A 23428-nucleotide genomic window follows, 5' to 3' on the forward strand; every position below is an offset into this window, starting at 1 on the left:
GGATCTGCTTGCCATTTTCAGCTGCGAGGATGCAGGTTTTCAAGCCTTTCTCCACAACAATGGAAATTAAAATTCTCATATGGTTGTAAAATCTAGGAATTTAATAACAAAACAAACCATGCTGTAGCTATAGAAATTTTTATATAAAAATAAGGATGCTCAAAACTGTAAATGCAGTAACCATAGTTCCTTTGGAAAAAAACCAATTGGTAATGGCTAATGAAGGAGCAGACCCATGCCTACACGACTTTTCTAACTCTGGTGTATATCTGACTCTGATCCTTGAGACAGGATTTTGTGACTAGGTGCTTTGGTAGATTCAGACTATTTTTTGTTTATCTTAATATTCATCCATGCATCCATCCATTCATCTTAATATACATGCCTGCAATCACATGTAATGAAAATACACTGTTGTACTGAAGGGGGGTGAAGAGGGGAGTAGGAAAGAAAGGGACCTGGAAAGAGAAAGGGCGGAGAGAACAGAAAGAGATTACATGCCCTTCAACTGAAATAACCCAGAAGCAGAATTATGGTGGTCCTGCATGTTGGGCAAAGGGGTTCAGCTCCCAGACAAAAACTAATCACCTTTCTTAAGAATGCAAACAGGATCCCGTCAGATGCCCTTGATACAGCATAACCGAGGGGAGACAAGGCTGGTCTCTGTGTATTACTCAGTGCACAAGTATGTTCCCACTAGACTTAAATTTGATAGCTCATTCAGCACCATAAGACCTGCAAATCAGCCAAGGCCATTTGCTTTAAGACATTAATAGAGCCTTTAGTACTTTAAAATCTGAGCAAGCTCTGTGAGTGAGCCCAACCACAGGCCTGTCTCCTCCTCCTATGCACAGGTCTCTACTCCAGATCCCCATCCATCAAGAACTCTCTCTCTCCCTGGCATGCCCTCCACTGGCTGCCACAGAGTTTGGGGGAGTTACAGAAATACAGGACACTAACCAAGGATATGCTTTAAACACTGAAAATTATGTAACCTGAAATAGGTGGTTTCTCTATTTTAATTTTTTTTACAGTCAATTGTGATTACACACACTTTGCCTTATCCACAAGCAGCTATACTCACTATATTAAAAACTCATCTTCAATGAATATTCAAAACAAATGGTCTTTTTCTTTTATAAGAGCATAGAGGGGAGTATTGAGCTATTTTCTGCCTTCTGGGAGTGTGATTTTTGTTTATCTGGATATGGTTACAGATAGTTCAATTCTCTACAGTCCCTTTCAGTATCAAAGATTCTTTTATTTATCAAAAAATTAAAAGGCTCAAGCTGTGCATTTTGTATTCAGATAATCCCCCCCTCCCAATTTAATGTTTGTGAGATTGAGAGATCTCTAATTAATAGAATTATCTTGCACTTACATGGCTCATTCCATCAGAGGCTTTATAAATATTTTATTAAGCTCGCATTTTGAGAGGCACTAGATACACTGAGAGAGAGATTAAAACCATGTTAGCCATGCCTACTTATGAAAAACAGAACAAAAGGGAGTCACCTTTGCCCCCTTTGTCCATTGCAGCTTCTTTTTCAAAACAGTAAATACTGAGCAAAGACCAGCAGACTCTTAACATGAAGAAACACTGGGCAAGATCACATGCTAAACACATGAGAAAAAGAACAAATAAAAAATACCAGCATCACTGAACTGCAAAAAACCCAAGCTGTCCTGTTATGAGCTATAAGGGAACAAAATGTGAACTAATACAGATTTCCATTGATGCTTCTCTCACACACTTTTAGTATAAAGTGTGTATAAATCAGTACTGGTTTCAGAAAAAGTAAATGCCTGGTAATTGAATAGCCTTGTTCTGCTGCCTGACTCTCCTATACAAGCTCTGTGAGGAAGATTGCACATCTATGTGAATATGCTGGAGCAAAGGAAAGATATTGCAACCTTGGCTTGTCTGTTAGTTTTACAAAAGTGTTAGAGATAGATTAAACATCCTGATCCTCAAGCACTATACACAGAAGCTAGAAGAGCTAAAATAAGAATCACTCCCTAGATCTGCTGATCAGAATTACATCTTCCTGCTCTGTACTTATCATATCTACATAACTGCAGTACATAGATTTATGATACACGTAGATAAAACTTTATGTTAAATAAGGGAACATGCAGAAAATTAAACTTCTTTTGTCAGAAACTGCTGTTCCACTCCACCCTCACCTGCCCAAGAGAAAACTGTGACTTAGAGGTGTAAAGGCTGTGGTCCAGATCTGACTGAAGATGGAAATGGGGCATGCTAGTGGCAGTACAGTAACCTATCGATTGTTTGTCCAGTCTTCATACTTCTTTTACCACCAGCACCTGGACTGCTACTCTGTCAGCTGAGAGCATTGGGAATGGTGTGGTTTATAAAGACTGAAAGTAAAAAGAGGGGTCTGAATTATTTTTCCTCAACCACTCACAAACAGTGATTTTACAGGCTAAAAGCCAGAGGACAAAGATACAGCTGTTTGCTCTTTCTCCAAGGCCATGCTCAGTCATGCAAGGCTCCAACCTATCTTTAAATTTGCAAATACAGCTCAACCGAATTACGAAATTGGTTTGCCTAACCAGTTCACTTGCTCTTCTTGGCAAGTGAAACGAGCCATTTTCCATTAGTATCTCCCTATCATATCATCCTAGCATGAGATGTCTCTGTATGTGACTACAGCAACAATGTTGAGGCTTCTTTAACTTTATCATTCCAACAGGCATTGCAACGATACCAGAGCTTTCTCCTCTAATGCCCTTGTGATTTTCAGTCAGTAGTTTCAGTCCTAAATATGTTGACAAATCAAGGAGTTAATTTTCTTCTCAAAGCAGTGGCCATACTCTTTGTTAGAATACTATTGCACTATTAGAATAATAATATTTAATTATTAGAATAATACTTGAATTTTTAATGGTTTTTATTGATGAAAATAGGCTTATTTGTTCTAGACTTGCTTAACAGTCACCCTTAAAAAAAATCTGCTTTCACAATGTCTTTCAGTAGAAGATTAAGTGAAGGATTCAGGCAAAGTGGGGTGTCTACATAAATAATTCTGTGTTATGGACCATTTCATAATTTGAGGTACATATGAGAAGTTGGGGTTGGTGCTTTCCTTTCATGCAGTTCCTACCTTATCAAGGTGTTTTAAAGACATTAATGAAGTATTACATCATCCCCTTTACTGGAAGATTATTGTCAATAGCGCATTCTTTAAAGAGAAATAACACCACCCAAGAGTATAAAGTGAGCTGATGGCAAGGGAGGGGGGGAAGCACCAATTCCTCCAACTTAGGTACTGTATAAACTTTTAAAATTTATTTTAAAGAAATACACTTATTCATTTTCTAAATTTCAGGAGAATAAATTCACTGATTTTGAAAAATAACTAAGTCTTCAGTATACCCAATCAAACAGCAGCACATTTGCTGGACATATTTTGTTTCCCAGTTAATTTTTTTTACTCATTTGAGTAATTTACTTTCTTGTATTGTGCTTTTTATAGCACTTTTTAATCAACTGACTTAGTCTTTATTATTTTAATCTCTTAATCTTTGCAGAGCTAAAATCTCAAGGTGACTACTTAAAATGGCCACTACACAAACTGATAACCACTGTGGAAGATGCAAAATTCATGTAACCTATTCTCACAGGTCCTACCAGCCAGCTAGACATTACTGAGATATTTCAAAGTCAAAAGGAAAGATGCTTCCCCATCTGTCTTTTTCATTTGCATGTGCTTACAAAACCGCCCACAGCACCTGTGGCACCTCTGTGACCCACCCCTGTACAACATTTAGGGCTCTTCTTGTGTAAGCTACAGAAGCAATACAGAGTGAACACCACCAAGGAGGAGATATCTCCTTCAAGAGACAGTGGTAGAAATCTGCATAGCTGAAGGTCTTACTATTAGCAGTACTATCACCACTGCAAACAAGTTTTTTGAAAATACCTCCTGCTTTTACGAACAGGTCCTTTTGTGCAAACGCTGTGTAAGTCATCCCACTATGGATTTGCTGTTGCACCAATGCACACAAGAGCAGGAACTCGAGTAGAAAGTGCACACGTATGAAGGAAGAGCCAGAAATGGCATGACAGAAGCTAGACATGTGTCACATGTTCACTGCACAGTTTGATCCAGCTGCTGACAAAAACGACTCCTTATGCTCAGCTGACACCAAGGTGACACCATGGATTCAACTTACAGATTTCTAGAATTTTCACATATTCATTCTTATTTACCAAAAGACAGTTTTAAACAACAGGCCAGATTAGTTAGCTGCACAGAAAAGAAAAAAATTATACCAAATATTGTGGATACTAGAGGTCTTCAGTGTAAGTTTAAGATGTGTATCTTCCATTTTCAAATGGAAATACTAAGAATAGTAACAAAACTAATATTAAGAATACTAATACCCCAGGGCCCTTGAGGACAGGTGCTGCAGTAAAGCAAGCAACGGAACTGGGGATGGGAAAAGTGAGCCCACCACAACTTTATCACTCTACCTCACAATATGATGGCTTATATTCCTCCCACTGGAATCTTGTCAGATAAACAAACCAGCCAAATACTGCAAACAACAAGAAGGTGCTTTCTTCCCCCACCCCCCTAGAAGTGCTTCTAGCAAATCTCCTCTTTGCTCTTTCCCTTGTGGCTTCCCTACAAGGATGCAGGATCTAATAGGGCAGGAATGTTGACTGACAAGTCTCTAAATGGACTAGAGGAGCCAGGAAAGCTGGTCTGCTGTCAGTTTTTCCTACACATACTTCACTCTAGCAGAGGGATATCCCAACAGACTGAGCACAAAAGAATTTGTGGCTATAGGTCTCAGAAAAAAAACTCCAAAAAAATACAGCTACTAACACGGCACTGATGGACCATTCAACCAAAGAACTGTAAGACTTGAGGCCCATCATATGTCTTTTTATGGAAAAGGTCTTTTTCACCATTAGCCTTATTGTTATATGTTATTTCATATTTAGCTGCTAAAAACCCCTGTAACATTTTAGACTACAACCAAAAAATGTGTATTCTAAATAAACGTGCTCTTCATAAGAATACTTCTCATTTTCGAAGTTCTTCAAGAGTGAAATTTTCATGAAGTTTTATTAAAATCTTTTCAGCTGTAATTTCACAGCAGCCCTTGTTAACCAGTCCAGAGTATACTAAAAATGACATGTTTAGGACTGCTGAGCATTTACATGAGTCTGCAACAATAACACTGAAGAGCAGAAGAATTAGTTCAAACATTTCAGCACGTAAAAACAGTTATGCAAATATACAAAGAATTCTATTTTCCTCTGAATTGCAAGCGACCAAAAACCCAGTTGCTGAATGATGAAAGAAACAGGCCTGCTTGCTTCCAATTTGAGCAAGAAAATATCAACAAAAAACCACACAGCAATTACAACTTCTAGCATATCTCTCTGAACGGCTGGGTAGGCATTATAAAGCCTTGCAACTGCAGCAATTCAGCAAGCTTTCTGGAAGGAAAGAGGGGAGAAATGCTAATCTGTTTCTAGAAATCAGCTGTGTGACGTGTGCCTCCAATTAAGTGGGGTTGCCTGAGTGATCCAGCATCATTTGATGATATTTCTCAATGTGTCCTGATGTACTGTGACACAAGCAGAAGAAACAACTTCCCCTGTTTCCACCACAACCTAATACTTTTGACACCAGAGAGCCTTTTCATACTTCCCCTTAAACTGTTACTAAAATTTCAGCACAGCTTTAGTACAGGGTCTGATAACTGTGCTCAGCGTGGCAGGAAGGTATCACACAATCATTCAGAAAAGGGGCAGTTTCCTTGTAATTTAAATATAGAAAGATTTTTTCCTTCTTCCTCTTTTCAAGAATTTCAGAAGAGAGATAAGGAAACCTTACAAACTGACAGGAAACAGAAACACAAAAGGTAGAAGTCCCTAGATTTAAAACAGCTATAAGTTTTTCAAGTGGTAAGAATAGAGAGACGTAACCCAACTCAGTGATTTTGCCTGGTATTTGCTTACAAAATACCTTACAAAAACACCTTACAAAAACAATGGACAGTGTTTGGTTAAAGCCACACCTGTGGTCTGTTATGAAGAATGGTTTAAGAAACCCAGTCCCTTCTTTTTGGGATTTTCTATGCTCCTTCAGAAGGCTGTGCCTGGGTCCTGGGCAGCAAGGAAGCTCTCAAAATCAGCTCTGTGCCCATCTGAGCCAGCTCCTACTGCCCTGAAGCTCCATGGTGGACACCGTACCAGAACTACCCGAGCCACAGATACTCAGAACATAAACAGATTATTATTGCAGCCTCAAACAGGGCACTTCTCAAGGGCTATCAGACCTTCACTGTGCACAAAAATCATTCTGTGTTTTTGTTTGTATGGACAGAGTTAAAGAAAAAAGCCTGCACCCTGAAGATCCAGCTTCCTTCAACATACCCTGAAGAGTCTCCTGTGCCATGAGAAACTAATTGCATGTATTAGGAAAGCCTGTAACTTTGGCTTTTTCCACTGTACATCAAAAAAGCTATGTTTGATTTTAAAGCACATACACTTACAAATACTGAGGGAATAAGCTACAAACAGACCACACAAGCTGTTCCAGCCTTCCACAGAAGTCTGGGGTTTTTTTAAGCATAAATACACAGCCACCTCTTCGGTTTGCCCTTTCATCTATTCTGGAACACTTCTTAACACACACTTCATTTCCTAACTAGCTGATCATATACAAGTTTTGGGTTTGTAGCTTTAAAGCACTAAAAAAGATGAAGGTAAAACACAACCTTGATCCTGGAACAGAAGTCAGCAAGGATATTGTGGGTGTCTCACAAGTCACAGAGCTGGGAAGAAAGAAGCCTGTCCTGACCCTGTGTTGAAACCTGATCTAGTTAAAGAGGCACATGGATTACCATTTATAGCATTTCTCTGGGGCTGGAGTGAGGGGTAAGAAGGGCAGCAGACAGCTCTCAGTCTGGTTGCATGAGCCACTGGCTGCCAACCAGGTTATAAAACATGCAGATGCTGGGCACCAAGGAAGGATGGCTTTCCTCCCCAAAACAGTGTACCCTCTACACCACTGCTGTGTTAACCATTCCAAAAGTGTACGTGCCTTCAGGAGAACAGCTGTACTGTTTGTTCACAGGCTGGGAAAAACGGATAAAAGATGAGACCAGGAAGAAAAGGCAGACAGATTTTTGTCTAACCCTTCAGTTAAATCCCAGAATTGGTGAAGATACATTTACATGGCCATGCAAGGTACTGCTTTGCTCCCAAAACCAACATGTACATAACAGTATGCAGTCCAGTTCTCAGTGGGTGAATTCATTGAAATTATTCTTTCTATTACCACGTTAACTTTGCCAGCTAATGACCTGTCTCAAAGAACAAGGTAAATGTCTCCAAGCTGCAAATTTATGACCCTGTGACAGACAGGTGAATGTCCTCAAAAAAATCTAGTCAAAGTAAGTTTGTCTCTTTCTCCACTATGGCAAAGGTAACAGCACCAGATTTTAGAACTATGAAAAAGCAAATAGCAGTTTTGATGCTACCTTCGTCAACAAAACAAAATATTAAAAAAATAAAATGAGTCATTCCTCTCCAACAAAACTACAGATATTGCCACTTTCACAAAAAAAGCTTTCTGTGACATATTTTTGGTGTTCAGCCACTGTCTTGGTTAACTACACTTTGTCATGAGCTGAAAACAAGAGTATCCCTCTCCTCTTACTGGGCCTAAACAGAATGGAGGAACCATGCATTCACAAGCAGTCCCAAGCAGGATACCTCCTCATCAGGCATCCTTTGCACTCTGACAGAACAGAGCAGCTTACACAATCATGCCCCTGGGTCCACTAGAAAATCCTGAGCTTTCTTCCAGACAGATCAAACAAAACAGAGAATGCTACACAAATGCTAGGCAGTCTGACCTTCCTCCCTCCCCCTTGGCCTTCATAACTGAAGAAATATCCTAAGCTGCACATGTAAACCAGCACTTTGTATAAATGAAGCTAGTGGTTTAACAGACAGAGTACCCCTTATATAGGCAGAAATATCTCTTTAAAACTGTAAGAAGTGTAATATGATATTCTCTTATCTAATTAAAATAATATAAATTGTGTACAGAAACCAACAGCTCTAGAAAAAGGAACAGAATGGCATCCTCCATTTGTCTCCACATGATGTAAAGGTCTGTTCTTAGAGCTAGAAGGTTAAATTGGTCTGCAATTTAACATTTATTCTTCATTCTATGGGCTAGGATGGCCAAAAAGGACACCAATTTGTGCCAGTCAAGGGCACTTTTTCCTGAACCAGATAGCTGTTCATAAGAAACTGGTATGAAATCCCCAAATTCGTATTTCCCCCAGGCCTCTAAAGGGCCATTAGATGCATTAACTTTCATCATAGAGGGGTGAAAGAGGGAGAGACACCACAGATCAAGGCTGGACTATGACCAGCAATTCTGCAGGAACAGATTCCTATTTCTGCTCTTTGACTTATGAACTGCCTTCGTTTGATTTATTCTGAAATCCTCTCATATAAAGGAAATATATATAGAAAAATTAGCTGGGTTAGGTGTGAGCTATATTTTTTTTATATTACCCAAAGTATCTGCATGGCCAAACTTGTAAAAACCCCATACATTTCTGCATCACCACACATTCTAGAAAATATAAACTTCCACTAATATCTAGGCAAAGCTGGCAAAACATAAGGATGGAGACTGATGAAGCTAAGAGAAGAGAAACATACAATCACAGAATCAAAGAATACCTGAACTTGGAAGGGACCCACAAGTATCAATAAGTCCACCTCTCTGCTCATCAAAGAACTAAATCATATGACTAAGAGCATCATCTGGATGCTCCTTGAACTCTGACAGCCTTGGTTGTGACCACTTCTCTAGGTGGCCTGTTCCAGTGATTGACCACCTTCTCAGTGAAGAACCTCTTCCTAATGTCCAGTCTGAACTTTCCCTGATACAGCCTCATTCCATTTTCCTGTGTCCTATCACTGCTCACCCTTTCCAAGGGGAAATTAGCACCTTCCCCTTCACTGCCCCTCTGGAAGAAGTCGTAGATAAAAGAAAAAAAATAAGTATAAAAATCTAGACTGATACAGTACCATTCCCACGTTTATAATTTATCAATTCCTTTGATTTAGGGTGCTTGTGTCTACAACACAAATCTATGAACAGAGAAATGCTGTACTCCCTCAAGAAGCAATATGCACCTGTCCCAGAGCACAAGTAGGCAGGTAGTTTTTTAACTTAGTTAATACAAATGAAAAACTAAAACAGCAGGACTCTGCCTCTAAACATGTTGTGACCTGAACTGACAGAGAAAACTCCTCAGACAACAGGGAAAAACTATTTGGGAACATTATTGCATGGAATAACATATTTCTGTTTTTCCAAGTAATTCAGAAAATTTCAGCCAGTCTGAAGAGATGAACTTTGGAGTTCATCTCCTGGATCCAGCTGGGATCTTCAAAATACCTATGTGCAATTTGCATGCATGAATGCTGCATGCATGCATTGGTTTAGGGATAAACACATGAACTATCAACACGAGAAATCATTCTCTTGCTCACCTCCTCTACAAAGGACCACTGCTATGAAAGTTCTGTTAGGATTCTTGTACGTGGGTAAGAACATATGTAGGGGGGAGGATACACACTGCCTGCAACCCCAGAGAGGAAAGCTTACTGAGAAGGGTAAAGCAGGGAAAGATGGCCTCTCCCTGTTCCATCCTTGCCTTTGTAGATTCACTACGTTATAAAAGCATTTGCAAGCACAGTTACACTGAGGAAATCTGTAAGTGAGACTTAGATCTCATTGCCTTGCAGTGAATTATAAGGGCCCTTCAGAAACAGATGCTTCTGAAAATTTCACCTTGCAAACACAAGTTTTTACAATCTCCATGCAAACTGATTAGGCAGCACTCTGAGCACTTGGAGCCATGCCAACCGTCCAGGTTCTGAGTCTCCAGGCAGTGCAGGTCTCAGGTCAGCTACTGGATTAAAATCAAAACTGGCCCATCAAAATTGTGGATTCCTGTGCTCAGAGCACTTGTGTGATGGCTGCCTGCTGTGACCCCTTCAGGATAGAGCTGGCAGGACTAGCAACACTCTGCTTCCAGCTGAGACAGATTTGTTGACTCTCCAGGCTGAAGATTTCTTAGAAAGGTGAAAGGCAAAGTTTGGCTTTTGAGGTTTATACACCAGCTCTCGCAGCAGATGTTCCTGTCTTCCATGAGACTTAATGTCCCATTCCTACTGCTCTCCTCCCCTCTAAAGGGCAAGGATGTTCATTAAGCAGTAGGTAACAGTAATGCACAACACCCTGCCATGCAATACCCAACACTCATCTGCAGCAATGACCTCCACCTTCAGCTTACCTGTTTTATGCACTGCAGCCGGTCATTGGTCTGCTGTATGTGCCTGTCCATAGAATTCATTTTGATTGTCTCCACTTTCTTCTACCTGAAAGCCATTAAAATCCCTCGATCTGCAAGACAAAAAGGACAGTAAAGATCACTGAGCATAGTCCATACACACACTTCTACCACCTTAACAGTTGAACCGAGCCGCTTGCAAAAAACCCCTGAGCACACTGGGAGATAAAATAATAGTAATCCAAATAACAATGACAGCCTGGCCTTTGCAAGGACAAGGGCATGGGGATTCTTCCTAATCTTCCTCTAAGAGAAAATACCTCCCATAAATATTAAATGAATCAGATATGGCAGAGTATTACATAGCCAAAAATAGCACAAAATGTGTGTCGTGAAGAATCTGGATTTCCGTATTGAAAATAAAAGCAATGGGTACACTTTGGACTCTCCTCCAACTAGCAGATCTATTTCATGAGCCCTTGAAATGGCTGAGATGACAGTGCAGGAAGGACTGGGATTCACAACTCAGCCCAGACTTTCAAAATGACTAATGGCCAGATGCACAAGCCAGTATATATGGAAGAGGCCTGACGTTCAAACCAAAGGGATGAGCGGTTCCTGCCTTCTAGAAAAATTGTGTTCTTTAAGGTAACTATAGCCAAACAAACTACTTGTTACTTCTGGAAAAACATGTCCTGCAGTCTTTAGGTCCATTTCTAAAAAACCTCTGTAAAAAGGCAAATTAAAGCTTTCCTGTGACTTTAAAAAAAGAATCTAGAAAATGGAAATGAAGGCTCGGAGTGGTGTTTGGAGTTTTAATTCATGTTGCTACAGCTGTATGAAATCATCAAATGAAAACTGGCAGCAAGTTATAATGATCTAAAGAGCAAACTCGCAGTCCTCTGGGTCCACCACTGATGCTCCTCATGCCGAGCAATGTTTGTGGACACAGCTTGGTACACACCAGTGCCATTGAGATGGGCCCTGCTCCACATACTCATTAAATCGTTTTCAGAGCCATGCTTTACATCACACTCCACGATCACACCTAAGTGGCTCTTTGTCAAGATAACAGTGTGTGTCTGGAATCTAGAACCAGGCCTGCGAGATGAGGAAGCGATAGGCGCTAACTCAGCACACACACATCCTGCCAAATTCGCCATTTCCCTCTCTCTTATCCCTTCCTTCAGATTAAGGTAAAGGGTTGGCCACGGCACAAACAGCTCTACTGATCTCAAAGGCAGGGATGGCCAGAATGCCCCTCAAACTTGGACCAAGAACAAGACACTGAAAGTTCAAGTAAGTGTAAGCAAGGCTCTCAGTGTGGGCATGGTTTGCATTTCCCCCCTCTTGCCTTACCCTGTGATTTTCCTTTAGTGGCAGAACAGCAGATCATAAAGACACCATAAACCAACAACTACTCAACTGTTTCGATCCATAATTCATATTACTGAATGGTTTGTAATGTGACTTCTACTTATGTATGTCTTGAGTAGAACTGCATGGGACTCTTGACTCTACCTAATAAGCTGACCAGATTCAAGTGTTTTTTTTCTAGAATTCACTTCTCCAGGGCACAGAGATGTTTCACACATATATATGTATACTCTGCTGTTTCAGTCACTTTCATGGCATCTAAAATGCGAATTAGAATGTACATACTGTACATTTGAAACTTGAAAAAAAATGCCTAAAAATTCCCATATCCTTTTACTGGACAGACTGGTACAGTCTAAGAAGTTGTATCCTTACTTTAATGAACAGTGAGCGGACACAGATTCAGAAATATATACCCAAATGCCCTATTTATATAGAAGTCTATACCAGCACAAGCAAGGTCCCAGACTCACACAGAAACCTCTATCTCATGAATCTCTTCAGGGGCACTGAGCGGTTTGTTATTCAGAGCGCTGTTCATGACAAAACTATTTTCCACTCCCCCCATACACATAAGAGACAGCAAATTTTTCAGATAGTTGTTCGATTAGAGAAGCTGGCTGCTCACCACTCCTGTTACACAACTCAACATCTCTTCAGTTAAACAATTCCAGGACTACTCAACCCCCTGGAGGAAAAGAGTGTTCCCCATGGTGGGAACCCTGACTGCATGACTCTCACAACAAGACAAACTCCAGACCACAGCATCCGTGTGCATCCCAGACACCCAAGCCGCCTGAGATTTCTGTACCTAGCTGATAATGTTCTTCCATGGCTTCTGCTGGATTAGTCTCAGGGAAAGAAATCTTTTCTGCTAGACAGGTCTTATAACAGCAGCTCAAGCTCCTCACCTCCACACTCTAGACACAAGAGGGTTCAATAAAGCACTCCTGTCAATAAATTATAATACTTATGAAACAGAAGAGCCAGTTTCACATACAAGTATTATCTTTTGATTATGCCACTGCCACCTTCTCAATAGCAAATGCCATCCGAAGGTCCTTCAGCAAATATAAATTGATACATTTTATTAAAAGCCAGTAACACAGTCTTATCTGCCTGTAAGACCCCCAAACAGACCCCAGTAGTCATGAAGTTTAATCTCTCAGTGGACAGCAGAGGTATTTATCAGGAGATAAAGCTAGCCTAGACATGACACCACTTCAGCAGTGATCCATCTTACAAGCCAGGACACATTATCTGCATTTTAATTGAACATCAGGACAGATGGAGAAGGGCATGCTGAAAACAAATATATATACATGCACATAGATTTCTCTTGAAATATTTGGAGAGATACAAACTGAGATACTTTTTTTTTTTCTTAAAGAAAGTAATGGATTTTTTAATTGTACATGTAATGCCATCCCAACTGCCTGCCCTCCAGTTAACCATAAACAAAATCTAAGGTTGCTATCAGCTACCTGAACCACAGCTATTGTATTGCTGTACTTGTCCAAATTGTCATTTCTCCCACACAGCATAGCTTCTCAAAGCCCATCTGGAAAACCAGAGGGCAGACTGCACAAAAGTAACTCACTTAACTGAGCAGGAACCCGACAGGGCTCTTGGAGGCAGGACTGAGAACACAATCCCCTGCTCTCCCACACAGACAGGCCATAAATTTCTGTAATAAGCTGATCTAATTTAGTCTCCAAAATAGTTTTGCTTTTAAAACCCAATGGCTCCCATTGAAAGGTGCTCTCTGACTCTCACCCTTCCCCTAGTAGCTAGAAGTATTTTCACTTCCATACTCAATTCCACTTGTTCTCACATCACTAGCACTCTACAGCTCTATCCTTGCCCTGCCAGGCTCCCTCTGCCTCTTCCCCCACACAGCATGGATGGACGGACACCCAGCAGCCCTTTACTGCTGACAGTTTGCTACTTTCACAGCCCAATCTCATTTATTCTCTTCTGGTCAGGAGAAGCCCCTCAGTCCACTAACTCCCCTGGACAGTAAACATTTGATGCATGAACCAAACAGCCAAAATTGTACATGTGAAGCCTCACCACACACAATGACATAACACGTGGTATTTGAAATTCCCCGCCTCACCGCCGCAAGACTCATCATCTTTATCTTTCTCTCAGACCCATCATAAGAGCATCAAATAGAGTAATTTTTTTTTCAGTGAGCATACTGGCTCTAAGTAATTTCTGCTATAAAAAACGCTGAGCCTATTAGTGGAAAACCATTATTATCTGGAAATTACTCTTTCATGGGCCTCAGCAAGAATTAAAAGATTAAATGTGGAAAGTGAAAATTATCATATGGATCTGAAATTTCACCAAGGCAGAATAAGCATTTTGACACCAGACCATTTTGGCTGGAAGAAAAATAACAGCAGAATTAAATTTCCAGTAACTATACCTACTACATGGGGATTGCTGTACTCTGGCCCGGTTCCCCACATGCACATCCACCTGCTGAAATTTAAAAAAAATGCCCTTTCTGTCGATCTCATGCTATTTTAAAAGTAGCAGCAAGATCACCTTACTTGAAAATAATGGTACTTAAGATACAGAAAGGCCGGCAGGGCCAAGTAAGAGCAGACTTCCATTCGGTTAAGTGCTGTGCACTTATCAGGTCACAAGTGAAAACGACTTTGCAGGGTCTCTCGCTGGCCTGTGGTGTCCCTGCATTAGAACCCACGCTAAGATTCAGCCGCTGTGAGCAGCTCGAAAGACAGCAGGGGATGTTGCTGATCAGGATTAAGGGTACTGGCAGAGCGGGATAGAGAAGGGAATTTTACCCACTGCTTTGTAACAAATCCCCTCTGTTTGGTGCACACATTAGCTGGGAAGGTTGTACGCTACTGCTTTACATGCTAAATGCATCCAGTAGGATAAACAAAAAAAGAAGTGTTCCCACCACCTTCTGGTTAATTCAGTAATAAAAAGCCCCACTCTTCTACTATCTTTTCTGAGGCAAAGACCCAATCTCCCTCTCTTATTAAAAAAAATATAAAAATTTATATATGAATTATTCTTTGACTTCCTTCTTCCCTCCCCTCTAGCATTGCGAGTTTATAGCCCTAGGCAGTAATTAAAGAGGCCTCATTTACATATTTATGATGTCTCAAAAATGGAGAATGCTTTTTTTTTTAAAGGAACAGATGTATCGACCTGTTAGCCTTTTTTTTAACCCCAAACATACTGATTTTTTTTTTCTTAAACCATTACAACAAAACCCTCTTCCATATTGAAAATAGAATTAAATCATGCAGTGGCTCTATGAAGCAGAATTTCACAAGCTTCTGCTACACTCTGTGTTGGTTGAAAGTTCAGGTTAGAAGACTGCAATTATTGTATCAGAAACTGAACTTCCAACTAACACAATTAAGAAGAACAATTTAGTAAAACATGTTCCCCACCAGTTCCTAAGGCAGCATGAAGAGCCTTCTAGGGGAAAAAAAAAGTAAATAAAAAAAAGCCCAACATTTCAGCACTGCTTCAGAACATGTCTAAAAATGCAGTTTGAAAGTTAGTGTGGATTCAGTTCTGCTCTGCGATGACCTCTCCTCATGGCCAGAGCTGCCATCCACAGCGAGAGCTCTTTCACACTAGGACCAATGGACCACAGAAATCTGCTCACCTGCAGCCAAGAGAGACCTGAATCACCACTGAAACAGGCCCAACCTTCTCCCTGACTTTAGAGACTATTCATGAAGTGCTTTCAGTGAGTGCCCTCAACATCTGGGCAGAGGTGGAGCTGAAGTGGAACTCACTGGAAACATGTCAGCTGCTGCCCAGCCCTAAGCACTGCCACCCACTCCCTTGCCTCAGCAACACCATGCCATTCCTTCAGAAATCAAGTTTCTAGCAAATAACCTTCCCACCAGAAATCCATTTTGAGGGCAGAGGAGGAAAGGCAGCCCTTGCCAGGAAGCAGGGTAGGCTGCTGTGAGCAGTTCTCAAGGTCAGCAGCACAGCATTACTCAGGTCTCCATTTCCACAGGGGACCAGCACACTCCCAGCCACTTTGCGGCTGCTGGACCAGACAAGATCTAATTTGGAGCCACTTCGGACCACTCAGTGGGAGAAGGACGTGAAAAAAAAGACACAGGAAATACCATTATCGGTTAAGAAATTCTTTTTTTAACAGCAGGTGAGAAGGGGAAATGAAGAGAAACCATTCCTTAAGCAGGGATTCAGCATAGCAGCTCTAATCACCCGCATCCCCTCCCACCACAGCGCACAAGTCGGTTAATGCTATTTATTCAATCAGCTGAAAACTAACAATTTCCTGCATGTCTCCAGCATGCTGGGGGGTCCTAGGAGAAGGCAGACAATCTGTATCTTCTAAGTGACTTTGATCAAGCCAGAAGCCAGGCGGGAGCGGGGCCGGGAACCGGGAACCGCCGACCTCCCGCCCCCGCGCCGCGCCGCCAGGGGGCGCCGCAGGGCCGCGCCACCGCCCGCGCGGGGCCGGGGGAGCCCGGAGGGAGCCCGGGGCTGAGGGGACACAGGGAGAGGAGAGCGGGGATGAGGGGACACGGGGAGAGGAGAGCGGGGCTCAGCCTGCCCGGGGCTGAGGGGACACGGGGAGAGGAGAGCGGGACTGAGCCTGCCCGGGGCGGAGGGGACGCGGGGAGAGGAGAGCGGGGCTCAGCCTGCCCGGGGCGGAGGGGACGCGGGGCGAGCAGAGCGGGGCTCAGCGCTGCCCGGGGCGGTGGTCGCCGCCGGCCCCTCTCCTGCCTCTGCGGAGGCTGCCGCGTCCTGTCGCCTGAAAGCATGGAAACCTCAAGGAGCCGGGTCCGAACCAGCCCAGCAGCTCCTGGGAGCCTGTCGCCTCCAGTGATGGATTTAAGAAACATCATTTCCCTCAGCGCCCCGTCCTGGTGGTAAAATGTGGCTGTCCAGAGACGAAAACCCATCTAAATCCCACTTGACATTGTTCTTATCATTAAACGTATTCGTTGTTTTCTTGAGCTATCGGAACATATCTCCGGGTGTACACACAGGTTTAATGCTATTAATTGCATATAATTGCATCAATTCTCCTCCCCAGCCTCCGCCGGTGCCCTCCCGCGGCACAGCCCCGACAGCCCGGGCACAATGCAGCTCGGCACGTCTGCACTCGCAGGCACAGGCACACGGCTCACACAGCACCGAAAGGGCTCTAAGCCCGCTTTTCAGTGCGAGAATTCTCAAAGATGCTCTCAGAGATCATCTGCTGAGAAAAGTTTAGTATCTATCCACGACAACTAATTTATTTCCCCTACTAGTTATGAAACAAAAACAAAAAAAAAAGAGGTATAAAATGTCAGGTGAAAGGCTGTTTTCATCATTAAATACTTGAAAAAGGAAGCTGTTTTAATAAAGCTTTATTTACCATTAGCTGCTAAATAGCTACAGCCTTTGGCTTTCAGCTATTAAAAAGGGCCAGATGTGAGACAAAGCAGTGTTTGTTATGCTGGGTGAGGAAGAATAGATATTTGTGCTGTGCTGCTTTCCATTGTTGCTCTACAAATGTGCAGTAATCCCCAGAAGACTTTCTATCATCTTTGATTGTGAGAGGGGGGAAAGCGAGCGAGCGTGTGTGCGTGCGCACACCGCCCGGCAGGCACAGCTCCGCCGAGGTGGGAGCAGGTTCTTGTAATTTATGGTGGCTTGAGCTGCAAGGGCTGGCAGTTTTCTCGGGTTTAAGGAAGCTGTTTCCACAGCCGTGTGCTTGGGAACGTTTTCATATACAGAGCCTATTATATGCAGGCATGAACAGCCAGCCGGATACACACAAAAGCAAACCCACACATGCTTTTGAAAAAAAAGACAGCATGACAGCTTGCATAAGCAAGCCTGCTGGACTCCTCTGGGAGGAGGAGCGGCGGTGCACACAAGTTGTTCAATCATGAAGCACATCTGCACCCTGATTACAAAAGCAAAGGTGGTCCGGGGCTAGCTGGAAGCAAGCACATACACAGCATTGGGATATGACCTATACTTAAAGTATAGACATAAAAATATTTAAAAAAACCCTCACTGTATAAGAATGGTGTTGCAGAAACATAAAAATATCACACCTCTAGCTAAGGAGAGTGCTCCTTTGAGCCTGGACAAGTTGGTCTCTAGCCAGCACTAACCATTAAGCACATGAACTGCCTCCTGCACCAGCAGCCCTCACCTCAGCCTGCTGGCTCAAATGAGTGGTTTCCTCAGACCGAGAGCAGCATCTGCAGATCACAGTTTCAGGTAATTGCCCTGCTGCATGCTTATATTACAAGGTTGGTTTCCCTGCATTCCAACTAGCTCCTAGTGTCATCAGCTCTGTCAGCTTGTTACCTTTAGGGAGAGCAAGGAAAAGGGACACTGCAGTTTAAAACAGCAAGAGGTAATAACACAAAATTAAAGGCAAAAGTGTGTAGAAGTGTGCTACTGGGGAGCCAGGGCTGACAGACCTGTTATAGTGCTCTCAGAGGCTTTGCACACTCCAATATAGACAGATCTGCTAGAACAAACATTGACAGTTCCACAGCAGAACCCACTGATCCAGTGGTTTATTATATGTACTGTAGCTTGCAGGTAAGAAATACTAATCCTCATTGGGACAGCTGCAAGTAAATGAGCCATCCCTAAAAGCTTGCAGGGTTGCACTCAAATCATTTCATAACCAGTGTCCCTGATCACTCATACAACAATGCTTTAAAAAATCCCTCCCTGATAAACTGCCGATCTCTAAACCAAAGCAGAATCAAGCACCTCTTCCCACTTTCAGGGCTCAGTGGCAGCATTGCAGAATAAGTCAAGTGAGCCTAAGAACTGAAAAGGATTTGCATTCTAGCATGTGATGCTTGCTTATTTACCTAATGAAAGCCTGTTTCTTTCAAAGGTTCTGTGGAAAGATGTGAAGTATTTGCTGAAAATTGTTTGTGTTTGCCTACCAAATATTGCAACAGGCCTGTGGTGTTGCTAACATTACCTGGCTTACACACCCTTCTAGGGGCTGAGTTTATAGAGCTGCAACAAAGAATGTGTATGAACTGTCAACTTTTTCCTGCTCTTGCTAGACTTTATCAGCTACTAAAGACAGCCAGCCGGTTTGGACATATGTTATTTGCTTAAAACCTGAAAGATGAGCTACAGAAGACAACCTAATATAAGCATTTCCTAAAGGCTTAGAGGAAACAGGAATGACCCAACCAAACCGTACAAAGATGGTCTCAGAAGGAGGAGAAAAGAAGGACAGAGATGGCACTAGCAGCATATATTTTAAACAATTTAACAATAATCTATCAAAAACTGAAGATGCTATTTTGTATTTGCTATGCTCTGATAACATCTCTCTTGAACCAGACAGCCTGCTATATAACAAACAGAGGTCAAAACCTCTTGGGCCAGCCCAAAGAAATGCTCCTAGCAAGAAACATCTCAAGCCCACTGTGAATTAGAAATGAGAAGGATTTACATTCTGACACTGAATGCCCTCTTACTTATCTGATGAAACCAGGCATGTTTTGGAAGTTGAACTGTAGCATTTGAAGGAAATTGCTGATTTCTTCTAGTGATATTGTGCCATCACAACTTCTATTCCTCATTACTGGGTGGCAACAAAAAAAACATAACAATCCCCCATCCCCAAACTATATTGCACCAAATAAAGGAATGAGCACAGATTTGGACTCCTTTTTTTCAGTAAGTTTAGCCTTGTAAAAAAGGCATATAGTCCAAGTGGATGGTAATTTCTCTTTATAGTCTATAAACATAAGATTTATTCACCTTTGCTTTCATTCTGTGAGAATTAAGAAACTCCTCCCAAGACCAAGGATTTCTGATAAGCCACAAGGGAAAGAATCATTCCTCTGGAGAAAATCACTCAGGGAGAGGGAAGGAGTGAAAAAAGAAAAGCAGCATTACCTCAATCAACAAATTCTCTGGAGAACAGAGCAACTGAATAGCTGCCTTGGGAGACAGGCTCTAATAACTTTTACTTCAGCCATTATTCTGGTCATTTTGAGAAAATTTAAATATTTACCACACTTCCTCAAACAGAAGCAAAATAAATTCCAGGAAGACCAGCAAAACTTGTAAAGACTAAATACAGATGAAGTAAGGTTGGATGGCTGTGAATTTTTGTGGCCAGTGAAACAGCAATCACTGGCAGCCAATTATATTGTTAGCACTGCTTTCAGTGGCCACCCAAATGTGTCTTCTCACAAACTCTCCAATTCCTTTGAATTATGACAATTTGGTGCTAGGGGGTGCCATTTCTTTAATGTAATTTTAACTAAAGATACTGGGCATCTAGACAAAACAAAACTACAGTTTTGTTAAGGTCTATAATCAATTTTATTGTCTTCATTTTAAGGCAAATTCACCCATATTAATATTTCTGGACCTGTGGAATACATATCAAACAACAAGGTATTTGGTTTTATGGAACTGTCCTGCAGACAAATGTCCAGTATTTCAAGTCACCACCAAATCCTAAGGTATAAGAAACCTTGTTGACAGTCCGAGTAAAACAATACCAGATTGAACAAGCAAATCAAGTGGTTGTGTGTCCCTCAAGGAATACTCTCCTGTACATATGCAATGAAGCATTGTGTGAATACAATATATTGGGAGACTTGAAATGTGACTGCTATTAATATTACTCTCAACAGCTAATATTCAAGTACCTGAAACACAACCAAAGGGTCAGATTCATTGCTACTGAAACTTTATCAAGGAGCCCAGAAATATTTTTGACACCCTAGAGTTGATTTTGAAAACAACGTAATTTAAAAACCAGTTGCAACTGCAGCGCCTTCATTCCAGTACAAAGCTGCACACATCCCTAGTGTTTGACCATCTGTAATACAGTCATGCTTTTCATGCTAAGTGCCCATAATTCCACTAAGGCAGAAATTCTTCTACACACCTAGAAGACGAAACACTGCAGGAGCTTTATACAACAAAGCCTGCTGCCTTCAAGAAAGATTTAAACTGAAATATCCATGATCCTCTGCACTGCCCCATTCTGTTTTCTCACTATCTTATCATTTGAGAGGACCTTTATATCTAGAAACTGGCCTCTGAGAATTGCCAGTGTCCCGAACCTACTTTACAGGCAAATAAAGAGAATTTTACCTTTACCATGAAATAAGTTTCTCTTTTACTAAGAATCTTAAGAGACAACTTAGTTTTCCAAGGTTTGATGAATTCTATGATTAAAGATCTTGCTCAATTCACAAACAAACCTCTTGGGATAGTCAGGAACAGGTTTCAGTAGCATTTCTTCTGAGAGCACAGATCTCTGTTAGCTGTACCTCCACCGTCACCCTCAGGTGATAGCACGAGCAAAGCTGAAATGGCATTTGGCAGAACACAACACAGATCTGGAGCAGATTTTTTAAAATCCTCTCAAGTATTTGAAAGCAGCAACTATACAAATGCTAAACTGGGCCTGAACAAAAGCTACTTCAACCGCAAAGACTAGGAAGCAGTGTGGCATCCATCCCCTCTTAAGAAGAGGAGGCACAGTTCCCATCATCCCCACTGCTGTTTTGACTGGAACAGGCCAGGAGCGAGCCTGACAACTTGTGAGCGACAACTGTCTTACAAACTGAAGCAAGCAGACTTCCCGTTTATATTACAGACAATGTAAACAGAAACACTATTGCTAATGAATTATTTATAGTGCAGTCCATAAATTAAGACACTTAGACCGTCTTGCATTTTTCATACCACCGTCATTATTACAAAGTATGTGCCCAGAAGCTTTTTCCCATAACTGCAGGACAAAGCTGGCCCTGTGAATAGAGACCTGAGCTCTTCTCCACCACCAAAGCTTCCTTTCTTCAGCTCCTCTGGCTTTCCAATTACATGGAGAGCTCCTCGGGGTAGATGCTATCTCCACCAAATACACATAAAGTGCCTAATGCAAATCACAATTCAGACTGGGGCTACTACAAGCTAGTTTAATAAGAACAATGAAAAGTGATGGAGTAAAATCTTTAATGTATGTATTACTATAATTTAAGGATAAAACATCTATTACCCTTCCTGAAATTCAAGACAACATTTCCAACATTCAGCCAGACTTCAAAATACAGAAATAACATGATAAACTTAGACTGTACATCCAGGCGACATCTGGATAAAAGCAGTTTAAGTCCAGATGGTGTTTTCTTCTACTCACATCCTTCCTTTCTTATTTTTTTTGTTTAAATGGTTATTATGACACAGTGGAACAGACCTCAGAAAGCTCCACACTTCTCTTCTTTGCTCCCAACGGCAACACTACAGACTCCAGAGGTCAGCTTTATAGCCTTCAAGTTTTTCTGAAGCCCTGCCTGATTAGATGTACTCTAGAGTGACTTTCATTATGATCAAACATGATGTGCTGGCGACACGCATACAAAGATGGCAGAGCAGCCACAATGCAAAGCCTTCAGCAGGCAGAAGTCCGTGTGGCGTCTCATTTGAAACAACACTCAGCTCCCCTGAAAACGAAACAAGTATCTCCTTTAAAAAGGTTCTGATGAACTCGAGAGACATGTTGTTGTGACAGTTTCAAACCTTGCAGAGAATAAAACTCTTCTATCCAACATCTCCTTGTCTTTTACTCTTGATTTTTGTCATCCTTGAGCAGCTACATTTTCGCACCTTTCTCCCCCCCCCCCCCCCCCCCCGAGCAACTGGGGTTCATTAGACCTGAAATTTGGAAGGATATCTTTTGAAAGATGGTTCATGTTTTATAAAGCCTAGCTGCTCAGTATGCCACATTACAGGATTAAAAAGGTTCCTTCTTATCGCACAGCTGATCCAGGCAGGGATATAAAAGGACAGGATTGCAAGAAACAAGCCATGTTGCAGGAGGAGCCCATTTGCTCCCTTCCTATCTGGGACAAGGGAAACAATTCAGACAGTACCAGATGTGAGAGTGTAAATTTTTTTTTGGTTTTGCTTCACTTGACATACCCCAAGCCATGAAGAATTATACAGTAAAGAGCAGCTCTTCCTTCCCAACCAAAAAGCCATGTCACTAACTTGCACTACTTCAAATTAAGGACTTCTTTGAGCCATCCTTTCCTACCTTTCCCATAGGTCATAAGTTGAACCTGGCTCTGCTGTCCTTTACAATACATTTAGACACTCACCTGTCCTGAGTAAGGAAACTTCTACTCTCTTAACCAGCTGACAGACAGCATAGGTAAGACCTAGGTACTCACAGTTTTTCCTCCTAAGGTGATGGTGGTATTCAAAACGGCAGACAGTAAACTACTAAATAATGCAGTGCTCTGTCTTTTATCTCTACACTTCCCAGCTTGTAATTTCACCGTTCTGACAGTACAAAGCATAAGAAGCAAGCAAACACCCATGTAAATGTCTTCCTCCAACAGCTGACTTCTTGGCTATTGGGAAACGGCAAAGCAGCAACAATTAAACAAGTCCTTAAGTCAGATGCGGGAAATAATAATAATTTTAAAAGAAAAGTCTAAGAGAACAAAACTCACCAACCTTTTTACAGGTTTGCACAAATGCTGGAGAGGTAGAGGTAAATGGGATAGCCATAATACAAGACAGGACAAAATACTTCTATGAAATATCACAGGAGAAAGTATGATTTCTCAGTTCTTTGTAACAACTACTTCTCTTCTTTAGAAGAATAAGAATTATTTGACACCTTTCT

The 23428-nt window shown here is 41.7% G+C and overlaps 1 protein-coding gene across 8 annotated transcripts in view; it reads right to left on the reverse strand.

Moving 5' to 3' along the window:
* The window catches only part of ZMIZ1 (zinc finger MIZ-type containing 1), a 347839-nt gene that overhangs the window by 147443 nt on the left and 176968 nt on the right, over positions 1-23428 (reverse strand). For all 8 annotated transcript variants that reach the window (XM_064662567.1, XM_064662568.1, XM_064662570.1 and 5 more), the window contains one exon: positions 10378-10487. In XM_064662567.1, the coding sequence (XP_064518637.1) occupies positions 10378-10437 (60 nt within the window). In that variant the 5' untranslated portion in view covers positions 10438-10487. The remainder of the gene's footprint in view (positions 1-10377; positions 10488-23428) is intronic.

Source organism: Pseudopipra pipra, chromosome 8 (genome assembly GCF_036250125.1).
Source record: "Pseudopipra pipra isolate bDixPip1 chromosome 8, bDixPip1.hap1, whole genome shotgun sequence".
Taxonomy (NCBI): domain Eukaryota; kingdom Metazoa; phylum Chordata; class Aves; order Passeriformes; family Pipridae; genus Pseudopipra; species Pseudopipra pipra.